Source organism: Harmonia axyridis, chromosome 2 (genome assembly GCF_914767665.1).
Source record: "Harmonia axyridis chromosome 2, icHarAxyr1.1, whole genome shotgun sequence".
Lineage (NCBI taxonomy): Eukaryota > Metazoa > Arthropoda > Insecta > Coleoptera > Coccinellidae > Harmonia > Harmonia axyridis.
In genome coordinates, this window is record NC_059502.1 from 28,972,701 (window position 1) to 28,985,088 (window position 12,388).

The 12,388-nt window shown below is 33.3% G+C and overlaps 1 protein-coding gene across 1 annotated transcript; it reads left to right on the plus strand.

Moving 5' to 3' along the window:
* Positions 1-2,062: 2,062 nt before the first annotated feature.
* LOC123674187 lies at positions 2,063-2,543 on the plus strand. The gene is made up of 2 exons (XM_045609106.1): positions 2,063-2,151; positions 2,249-2,543. The coding sequence occupies exons 1-2, from the start codon at positions 2,140-2,142 to the stop codon at positions 2,492-2,494; spliced, it is 258 nt and encodes an 85-aa protein (XP_045465062.1). The 5' UTR covers positions 2,063-2,139; the 3' UTR covers positions 2,495-2,543.
* Positions 2,544-12,388: the final 9,845 nt, after the last annotated feature.

Consider the following 12,388-nt stretch of genomic DNA (forward strand, 5'->3'; position numbering starts at 1 on the left):
ATCGAATATTGTCTATACTCCTGTGATGAACATATATTTTGTTATGACGTTATTTCATCTTTTAAATAGCTATTGTTGAGTAAAACTTGAAATAAAGAAGATTGTCTTTATTGTCTATCATTATAACTGATTATATATCCAAAAAATTGAATTTTGATACTCATTTTCGCTCTGAAGAAAAGAGACTCATGATGGACACGTTTTTTTGTTTTGAATTTAATTTCTATATTGTTTCAAAAATATTCACTGTTTGATCGTCCATTCTTCTAATTAAGATTTCATGAAGCGTATTAGGTACAACAGTCATGCAGTAGATGCAGGGCAGGCGCAAGTAATTTTGGTGCCTGAAGCAAATAATTTTCCGTCGCCCCTATTGAACAAGGATCAATAACAACATGACCCCCCACATAACCCCCCGCTGATCTTGCAACCATGTGTAAAAAAAAATAAATTTTAGTGAATGAAGAATATTGAAATGTTTCAATATTTAATATTACACCAAGACCTATCACAAGATTCAAAGGGCAATAGGGCATGCAAAGTTTCAGTTTTGCTTCGAAAACTAATTGGCATTAAAAACATGTGATTCGCTGTAAAAATTTGGGATTTAACTAGTTTTGAATGCAAAATTGTAGGAATTTTCCATTAGTTGAATGTGTCAACATCGGATTTTGAATAATTCGAAATCGAAAGTAGTGTTGTTTTCGTCTTTGTCAAATACATAATGATTTTATCCCTCTTTTGATGAGGGGAAATCGGCTGTTCTGCAGTTATTCCCGAGAAATCAAAACTTCGTTACTAGGGTAGGTACATACAAGACTTTGAAGAAATGGAATCAAGGAAAAGGCAGATAAATTAATGGAAAGTATTGTTGATGCTTATTTCGTTCTACGAATAAAATACAATTTTTTGGATTATTTCATTCATTTCAATGAATATTTAGTCATTCTCACTTACCGTTTGCTAAATGATAAGTGCTTCACTTACTTTTTTGTTTTTCTTAGCAACGAGTGAAAATTATCTACAGATCTAGCAATAAACGCGGTAACTAACAAAAGTCGTTCTATCATGGAAAAAGGATTATTATTATTTGACGTTGCCATTTTTTAATCGTAATAATCAACTCAGAAATAACCAAGCACTTATTGAAAATGCTACGGAGAAAAAAATGAACATATTCTATAGGAAACTATCGATAGTTTTTTTTTAAAAATCTCTTCATCGCTTAGATGTAGAGGTTCAACTTATAAATATTAATGTATTGTAAGTGGTGTTCAGTGTTCAGAATTGATTTTGTCCATATCTTATAGTGATGGAGATATAGCTGGTTCTTGAAATTATAATAGAGTGGACTGTATGAACTTTTATTCTTTCATAACACAGAACGATTGCACGAGTACAGAAATATTTAATGTCAAATGACAGAACCTTTTTTTATTTTTTATTAAACAAAAACAAAACAATGTAATGGAATACTTCATAGAATAAGAAAGGGTTGATATAAGGAATGCAAAATTCAGTTTTTGATTCCAATATTCTGGATTACATGTAGTCTTTACTCTCGTTTATATTTTTTGAAAATATGAAAATTATTGATCACTTTCTTGTTGTTCTTTTCAATAACGGTCCATCCTAGAATTTCAGAGCGGAATAGCTTTCTGAAGTTCCTGAATTCACGTCAGTGCTTTCCTCATTTTTTAAATAATTTTTCAAATGATAACATATCAACAACTTACATAGGTAATTATTTCAGTACTTCTCATTAGTTATCTCATAAGATGGTGGAAAGTGAGTAGGTACTGAGTATGCTTACCATAGGTACGTGAGAACATTGAAGAATTCATCGACTTGACCTGAAATAATTGGTATTGGGTTTCTTTCTTTTTTCAAGGAAACAAGAATGTTTACCCTTCATGATTATGATGCTCCAAAAATGAAATAACTAACACCTTTTTCGAATATTGCAATGCATTGATAATTGAGGTAGAGTTGAAGCTCCGTTCTGAATACAAATAAAATATTCGTAATTGCCATTGGCTCTTAGTTAATAGAATTCGTTCGATATAAACTATTTAAAGGTGAGTGTAAATGATGTAAAATCATCAGTTCATCAAGTTTAGAACCAACGATCGTATCAAAATGATGAAATACGTAAGTGCACTAATGCATATTCACTCATTAAACTATCAATGAATTAAAATAAATTTTCATTCAATAGTTCTTTTTTATATTTTATTTCATTTTGCAGTTCGCTCTCTTCTTCATCATCGGATGTGCCCTGGCTATTCCAGAAGCTAAGCCAGTGCCAGAAGCGAAAGCTGAGGCAAAACCTAGTGTTTTTGCACCAATTGTTTCACCGGCAGTTGCTTATACTGCAGCGTACTCCGCTCCATTGGCTTATAGCGCTTACTCTCCTTATGTTGCCCCATATGCTGCTGCCTATACTGCTTATTCACCATATGTTACTTATTCTGAACCCCTTGTTATTGTTTAGATTTAAAAATAGATGTACCTATATCAAATAATAAAAGATTCAATTCTTATATTGTCTATTTCTTTTTTCGTGAAAGATTTAGATTTATGCGAATATAATGAAAACGTCAGGTTCAAGTTGTATATCAATATATGAATTATCATTCATAACGATTGAAATTCAAAAAACACAACTAGAATTATACCGATTTTACGTTCCGAAAAAAATCAGAAATTGTTTGCTTATGGTAGGTATCGAAGAAAAACTATTTTTTTTAGGAGAACTTACGAATTTCACCAAGTTTATCATCAAAGCCTTACATTAATGATTCTTGTTTACACCAAATAACCTATAACATTCTTATTTACTCACTGAATATTTAGTTGTTAAGTGCTGAAATTAATTTTACTTATTTTCAACAGACTCTTATTACAAAATTTATGGAAACATTTCATATTTAATCAATGAGGGAATGTCTTTCTCACAACATAAAGAAAAATTAAATGTTGAACGAATGGTTTTGACTTTAATAATTCCGATAATGTAAGCAATTTACAGTTTAGTACTTCGGATACTTTGGTGATGCGAATCAGGTTAGGTCATGTCCAATAATCCGTGAATATCTCTAGAAACGAACTGTTTGCAGGACTATAAATCTTTCTCTGTGACAAAAAATCAATGGGTTAAATATTAACAGATCCACATTTAGTAGGCCACTTAAACACATGCAAACAACATTATTGAAATTTTAGCCTTATGTGAGGGGGTTGAACATTTTTTTTAACATTTTCTGAAATTTTCAAAAATTTTAAAGTTGACGTTACCGCGAGGTGCCAGCTAGGAGAGAATTTTCTTCCCCGACAGATAATTAAGCATTATTTAAATATTTTCTAGCTGTGTGGGAAATATGCTAGTCAAAAAAACACCCCTACTCTGACCAAATTTAGATGTCTTCTGACAGATACTTGCAACCCTCAAAATGAGGTAGCAATATGTAAATAAGAACATATCAAAATTGTGGCCTTGTGAGTTATACAGGGTGTCCCGTAAAGACCACGTCAAACCGAGGGAGAATATAAATCAAAGGATAACCCACCTGCTATGACAAAATTCCCATTATAAAAGTTTTACCGTTTTCGAGATATTTTTTTGTTGTTGAAAATAATGAATTTTTGCACCTATCAATAGTTCTGTCCTTACGGTTGGTACAATTTTACACCTTTCTGGTTAATTTTTTCAGTAAAATATTGCTGAAGAATGATTTCAACGTTCACATCAAAAACATACTCCGAACATTTTAAAGGGGGGCTGTGAAAAATATTTTTATTGAAAATTTTGGTAGTGGATTATTTTGTTCATGAAGTTTAGCCCATCGTAGTGGAAAAAAAATGTACCGAGCTACTGCTGCACATTACACCAATAAATTGCCTATTTTATAGTGATTTCAAAAAGGTATCACACAAGTCATTTGTTATTCAAAGAAAAAAGATATGGCTGTTTTTATTCACATGGGTACGTTTCTGACTATAATTTGACGGTTATTATTTAGGGTAGGTACTAATATTTTTAATGAAATGAAAAGCATTTACACTCATCAGAGAACATGTTCAAAACGGCGACCTCCTACGCGTATACAGGCTCTGCATCGATTGGGAAAGGACCTTTTCACTGTCCTCAAATTGATGTCGGATATTTCCGCTGCAGCAATTCGGATGCGTTCTCTTAATTCTGCTTCATGACGTATGGGTGTTGCGTATACTTTTTCTTTTAGGCAGCCCCAAAAAAAAAGTCCAGAGGATTTAGGTCAGGTGAACGAGGATGCCACAAAATTTCACCTCCTCTTCCAATCCACCGGTGGGGATAAGTTCGATTCAAATGTGCGGTAACTTCGCGTCAGTAATGTGCTGGGCATCCATCATGTGGAAACCACAAACTACGTCGTAGCGCCAGTGGCACATCTTCCTATAAAATGGGCAGCTGGTCGGTTAAAAACTCCAAATAATTATTTGCGTTCAGTGATGGCGGCAGTTCGATAGGGCCCAAAATTGACCTTGAATCGAAATTGTGATCTATCTTCTCTCATCTTGTGTGGATTTATAATATTCCAGCTATGCAAATTGTGGATATTCATGTACCCATCCTTGGTACAGGACGACTCGTCGCTCCAAATGATCTTATCAAAAAAATCTGGATCTGCATGATGCTTTCGCAACATTTGCCGTCAAAATTGAATTCGCGTTGGATAATCCCTGGGTAGCAAACTTTGAACTCGTTGGACGTGAAAGAGGTGATAATTGTCCGGTGCAAGATTCGACTGGCAGTTGATTTGGGTATACCTGTAAGGCGTTCTATCATTCGAGTAGAAATTGATGGATCTTCTTCGACTGCATCCAAAACGATGTCATCATCCACCGTTGCGGGCCGACCATTACTGATACGACGCCCAGGAACTCTGCCTTCGGCAATAGCGTTGTGTGTACGGATAAACACTTCATAGTTGGGATGTCGGCGATTGGGGTGCCGTTCTGAATACATCCTTGCCGCAGCTCGAGCATTAAGTCGCACTTCTCCGTAAATTAAATGCATGTCAGCGTATTCCCGCGACGTATACGGAACGTTTGCTTCCGCCATTTTGCAGAATAACGTCAAAATCAATTAACAGATCAGAGTCCACAGAGCGCCAAAGAATGACAGACCACAGACCCACAGCTGTACTGCATCTGTTGAGTTCTCTGGCTAAGCCAGGTGGATGAATACGCGAGATGGCAAGTACTTCACTAGGTCCGAAGATTTCTTAACAGAATTGACAAACTTGATTTAGTCGGAAACGTACCCATTTGGATAAAAACAGCCATATCTTTTTTCTTTGAATAACAAATGACTTGTGTGATACCTTTTTGAAATCACTATAAAATAGACAATTTATTGGTGTAATGTGCAGCAGTAGCTCGGTACAATTTTTTTCCACTACGATGGGCTAAACTTCATGAACAAAATAAACCACTACCAAAATTTTCAATAAAAATATTTCTCACAGCTCCCCTTTAAAATGTTCGGAGAATGTTTTTAATGTAAACGTTAAAATCATTCTTCAGCAATATTTTACTGAAAAAATTAACCAAAAAGGTGTAAACCGTGAAGACAAAACTATTGAAAGGGGCAAAAATCATTATTTTCAAAAAATAAATAAATATCTCGATAACAGTAAGAGGAATTTTGTCATAGCAGGTGGGTTATCCTTCGATCTACATTCTCCCTTGGTTTGACGTGGTCTTTACGAGACACCCTGTATATAGGGTTGAAAAAATATTTCATTTATAATTTCAAAAATATAAATTTTGATGATGTAATCGGAAGATGCTCGCCAGAACCGTATTTTCTAAATAGATCGATAATAAAGTATCATTCAAACACTTTCTAGCTTTGTGGGAAAGAACCGCTAGCTTTTAATCTCTAGCTCAGATAATGAGATCTGATTCCAACTACCACTGCAACCTACGTCATACAAATGAGATTTCCTCAATCTTATAAGATAGTAGAGAGTGAGTGCTGAGTACGCCTAGCACAGGTACGTGAGAAAATTGACTTAATCACCTTCGACTTGACCTGAAATAATTGGTATTGGGTTTCTTGTTTTTCAAGGAAACAAGAATGTTTACCCTTCATGATTATGATGCTCCAAAAATGAACTAACAACTTCTTCGAATATTCCAATGCATTGATAATTGAGGTAGAGTTGAAGCTCCGTTCTGAATACAAATAAAATATTCGTAATTGCCATTGGCTCTTAGTTAATAGAATTCGTTCGATATAAACTATTTAAAGGAAGTGTGAATGAATTGGAATCATCAGTTCTTCAAGTTTAGAACCAACGATCGTATCAAAATGATGAAATACGTAAGTGCATTAGTGCATATTCACTCGTTGAAATATCAAAGAATAAATTCAATGGTTGTTTTTCATATTTTTATTTCATTTTGCAGCTCGCTCTCTTCTTCATCATCGGATGTGCCCTGGCTATTCCAGAAGCTAAGCCAGTGCCAGAAGCGAAAGCTGAGGCAAAACCTAGTGTTTTTGCACCAATTGTTTCACCGGCAGTTGCTTATACTGCAGCGTACTCCGCTCCATTGGCTTATAGCGCTTACTCTCCTTATGTTGCCCCATATGCTGCTGCCTATACAGCTTATTCACCATATGTTACTTATTCTGAACCCCTTGTTATTGTTTAGTTTTAAAAATAGATTTACCTATATCAAATAATAAAAGATTCAAGTCTTATATTGTCCATTTCTTTTTTTCGTGAAAGATTTATATTTATGCGAATAAAATGAAAACGTCAGGATCAAGTTGTATATAAACATATAAATAATCATTTATAACGACTGAAACTCGAATAAACATAATTATAATTATAACGATTACGTATTTCACCAAGTTCATCAGAGCTCTACGATAATGAATGAAATTTTCTTGTTTTCAACAGTCTTTTGCCCTCACTCCAATTACAAAATACATAGGATTTTTCATATTAATGAGAGAAATATTTTTCTCAAAACATAAAGAAAAATTAAAAGTTGAACAAATGGTTTTGGATTTAATTATTTCGATAATGTAAGCAATCTACAGTTTAGTACTTCGAATACTTTGTTGATGCAAATCAGGTTAGGTCATGTCCAATATCCTTGAATATCTCTATTTGAACGAACTGTTTGCAGGATTATAAATTTTTCTCTGTGACAAAAAATCAATGGGTTGAATATTAACAGATCCACGTTTAGTAGGTCACTTAAGCACATGCGAACAACAACATTAAAGTTTTAGTATATTTAATAATATTTAATATAAATTAATAATAATAATAATATTTAATTTATAATTTCGAAAATATAAAATTGATGACGTGATCGAAAGATGCTCTTCAGAACAGTATTTTCTAAATAGACCGATAATAAAGTATTATCCAAAAAATTTCTAGCCATTTTCATTTTCCAACTCTTTGGTCATTTTAGTCAAGTTTGGAAAAACGTTTTCGTGCCTCTTCCACCATTCTAAAATATATTCATAACTACGACCATCAACAGGTGTTTTGGTCAGGGATTTGTCCATTTCATAATGTAAAGCCATTCCATCTGCTCGATTTACAGAAGATTTCTTAAATAAACTTAAGAAATCGATGTCAAACTCACCTATTTTTCATTTGCAAATGATTATTTTGTCTGAGCGTGCACGAGCTTGCAAAAATATTCACCGTGCGACTCGTGCTTGTCAAGCTCAAGCAATAAATATCTCAAATCAAGTTCAAGTATGTGATTTTTCACGAGCTTAATTTTCAAGTTAAGTAGTTGGTTAAAATATCAAGCTACTTGACTTGATGAATCTCCATAACCCCAAATAACAAAGGCTTTGAAATATTTACTGCTTGACTTGATATCAAGCTCAAGTAATATCAAGGCTTTTACAATAATATTAAAAATAGGAATTGCAATTATTATTAATTCGTATTTTAAAGTAATATGCATTGTAATATTATTTTTATTCAGTGCACAAAATAAATGAAAAAATAATTGTCGGATGGTGTTTCTTGTGTGTTTTTTCATATTCCACTTCATAGAGGTACTGTTATATCACAATACATTAATTAGCCCGTCATTGCTAGGTGACGGTAAAAAAGAGGAAAGTCAATCGGCAGTCAGCTGCAATTATTAATAAAAGTGAAGACATAAACGATCACGTGAAAGGTGAACCGACATCCTAGTATTTCGAAGTATATTTTTGTTCAGTGAGGATGATAATTATCGATTAGTTAGTTGCCAGTGTTTAAGCCAATATTTCGTGTTTCTCACCAAAATAAATTTATTCGTTTGCATCTGTTTCCTATTCAATTACCCTAGACAACAAAAACAATCCTATATAAGTCAAGCAAAAAGCTGTTATTTTTATATTCCAAATTTGGATCTAATTCATTCGAGACCGACATTTTCAAAGAAAACATTATTCAGAGTTCTAATATTTCTACGTACAAAGACTCAAATAATCACCAACCTAATTTAATTTTCGCATTATTTTGATTGTTCGCCCACCCTGCGAGCGTCATTCGAAGCTTAAGCGCGAATCCTTTCAGGGGTAAAAACAAGTTCGCACGCGGTCACGTTGAAGCAAGACGTAGGTGAAAGGTTTCCAAACTGCGTCTTGACTACCTGGCTCGAACTATAATTTTTCCGCAATTATATTTCGCTTCATTTCTTTTTGAGGTATCTGTCTGGAAGTGATGGAAATCTGACTTGAACATAACGCATGCATTTCCACGTAAATATACACGTGAGGGCAACAGAATTTTCGGAAGGGTTAGAGAATTCCTGAAATTGTATTAAGCTTAGCTGTGCAATCACATCATGAACATTTTCTGGACTGAGCAGAACTATAAGGGACTCAATGAATCTCTTTGGAATAATCCCCTTTTTATTGGAATCTGTTTAGTAGTTATGTTCGACGTAGAAAGTTCGATATTCGTTTTTCAGTTTTCATTGCATGTTTATTGAATTTGGATTAATCTTAATCTTGTATATTTCCAAAATTTTTGTCAGCCACCCATGTGGAATAGAGTCGAAGGCCTTCTTATAGTCAAAATATGTCATGTCTGTGTTTTTTGAAGGCTTGGTTGCATATGATGGAATCTATTATCAGCAGTTCCTACGATCCTAGTGCGTTCTTGGAACATCCTTTCTGTTGTGCTATCATTATATTATTTGTCTCGCAATGTTTGTAAACATGATGTGATGATTTTATACAGGTTGTCCCGTAAAGACCTCGTCAAACCGAGGGAGAATGTAGATCAAAGGATAACCCAAATGCTATGACAAAATTCCCGTTATAAAAGTCTTACCGTTTTCGAGATATATATATTTTTTTTTTGAAAATAATAATAATGGCCGGTGTACCGCTGCACCTCGCATGTGAGGAATAATTTTCGTGGGGATGAATAATTATGCGAGTAATATTTTTGCACGTAAACAATTGCCACTGTTCACTAGTTAATGCAACATCGAAGATTTCTTAACAGAATTGACAGACTTTATTTTGTCAGAAACGTACCCATTTGGATAAAAACAGCCATATCTTTTTTCTTTGAATAACAAATGACTTGTGTGATACCTTTATGAAATCACTATGAAATCGACAATTTATTGGTGTAATGTGCAGCAGTAGCTCAGTACATTTGAAGAATCCGCTACCAAAATTTTCAATAAAAATATTTCTCACAGCCCCCCTTTGAAATGTTCGCGATTTTTTTTAATGTAAACGTTAAAATCATTCTTCAGCAATAATTTACTGAAAAAATGAACCAAAAAGGTGTAAAATTGTACCAACCGTAAGGACAAAACTATTGAAAGGGGTAAAAATTCAATATTTTCAAAAAAAAATATCTCGAAAACGGTAAGATTTTTATAATGGAAATTTTGTCATAGCAGGTGGGTTATCCTTTGATCTACATTCTCCCTCGGTTTGACGTGGTCTTTACGGTACAACCTGTATATTGTTGGTAGGAATTTCACGTTGAAGCAAGAAGTAGGTGAAAGGTTTCCAAAATGCGTCTTGACTACCTGGCTCGAACTATAATTTTTCCGCAATTATATTTCGCTTCCTTCTTAATTTCTTTTTTAGGTATCTGTCAGTTTGAGATTGGTCCCGAAATTGATCTGGAAGTGATGGAAATCTGACTTGAACATAACGCACGTGAGAGGGTGCAACAGAATTTTCGGAAGGGTTAGAAAATCCTTAAATAGTAGGGGAGACTGGAGAGGGTTGATACACGTTCAAATTATCCGCCTCGGTTCTTCAAAGAAGGCCTTATCACGTGCAGTGTGTCTCTATGAGTGTGAAAATAGTGTCTGATTCTAGCAACGATCGCGTCACGAACAAAGTGTGTTTTCTACATATTCGATGTAAGAATTTTCATAATAAACGTAAGGCTTTATCTCTTCATCAACAAAAACTAACGAAATTCATCACTTTATTCTTGATGCGCATTTCATTTAGAATATAGTACAGATCTTCAATCGAATATCATTATGTTCACGTCCTATATTTTCTAAATTAGTCTTCTAGGGACGTTTGATACAGTAAATCTCACCTCAAAAGAAAAGTTTTAAACAGAAATGCAAAAACAAAAATAATGTGTTTGATGACTTGGATCATGAGGACGAAAATGAAGAAGATCAATTTTCTGATGAACGTCGAAAATAATAAATTGCAGTAGATGCAAGCTGGATCGTCATCTTCATCAGGAAATGTAGTGCCATTCAGCCTGTGCAAGTGTCAGTAGTAAAATAAAAATGTTTACTTGCGAATTATGTAGGAATTAGGTTGTGTTATGATAATAAAAATTGATTTCTTCTTATTGCTTGTACCTTATTTCTTATTGTATCAAACCTCCATTTTAGTGTATCAAGCCTCCCATGTATAGGGAGGTTTGAGACACTTTGCACCAACAATTTCAAGAACTCATAATCAAGGTTGAAATTTCCATTTTCAGTTATCAAATATTGCTAAACGTTTAAGCGAAGTCCTTAAATTTCACTCTGACATAAATGGATGTATATATGTTCAACACTAATTTTTATTAACAACTCTGTGAAAAATGTATCAACCGTCCCCAGTCTTCACTATTCAGCTTAGCTGTGAAATCACGTCATGAACGTTCTCTGGACTGTGGATTTTTTTACGAGTTTCACCATAATATAATCAATGTAAACAATTGGTTGTCATCATATTGACCCACTGAATGTGGAATTTGAATGGTATTGCATACTGTTATATTAGTCGATTTACCAAACAGAACATATTTGAAAAAATGAAATGGAAATGTCAATTTTGAATTAGAATCTGAGTGAGGCATCGGCAGTTTAGATTTAATTCACTGATTTTATTTACAAAAAAATTATAATTTTTGTTTTATATTACTTTTACATTTGAAAGGTTTATCAATCGTGTCTCAATTATTTGAATGACAAATTTCAACATTTTTGAAATTTATACTTTTTGATGAAAACATAAAAACATGCCATTTAGAGTTTAAAAAAATTACACGTTCTTGTGTATTCCAATTTGAAAATTCAGAATATCAATAAATGGAAATATTAACAAATAAAGAAGCGATAAATGACAATTGGATCAAGGAAGTGTTTTAAAAAAAATTGGTAGTTCCATGATAATGAAAAATTTTTGGAATTCATAATCGAGATACGACTGAAAAACTATTCAATATTTAAAGTGATTCAAATTTGTTTGTGAAAAAAAATTCTTTGAGTTTATTCTAAACTGTCATACAAAGGTTTCTTTCAAAAATTGGAATAATCGATGAAGCCATTTCCGCACAGAATAAAAATGAATCTGCACTGAGGAATCTAGTGAGAAAAGTAGTGCACCTACAGTCTAGATCTAGACCCTTGACCCTTGATGAAAATCTTAAAACCATCAATAGTATTGTACTTCTCTTGCTAAGCAATATTTTCGGATACTTCTTTGATTTGAGTTTACAAATTTTTTTGTTGTCTCATCTTTGAAAAGTATATGCTTTAGCTTTTCACTATCTGAATGTTCAACTCACTTGAGACCTGAGTTTCACTCTGATAATGTTGTAGTGATTTTAATGATATTTGGAACAAAATACCGTGCTCAGATCATTGACCTTTTCGAATTTATTAATTTTAAATATTAAAAATCAAAAAATCAAATAGAATCAATTCATTTTTAATAAACTAGATGACATAAAATCCTATTCCTATATCAGAACGAATAATTTTTAATCAAAACTGCGAAGCGTGACATTGATGATAATATGAGTGATATAGATTATTTTTGCATAGTTTCGAGATAATTTTTCTATAGAAGTGTTTTCAACTTTCCGAAGAACTT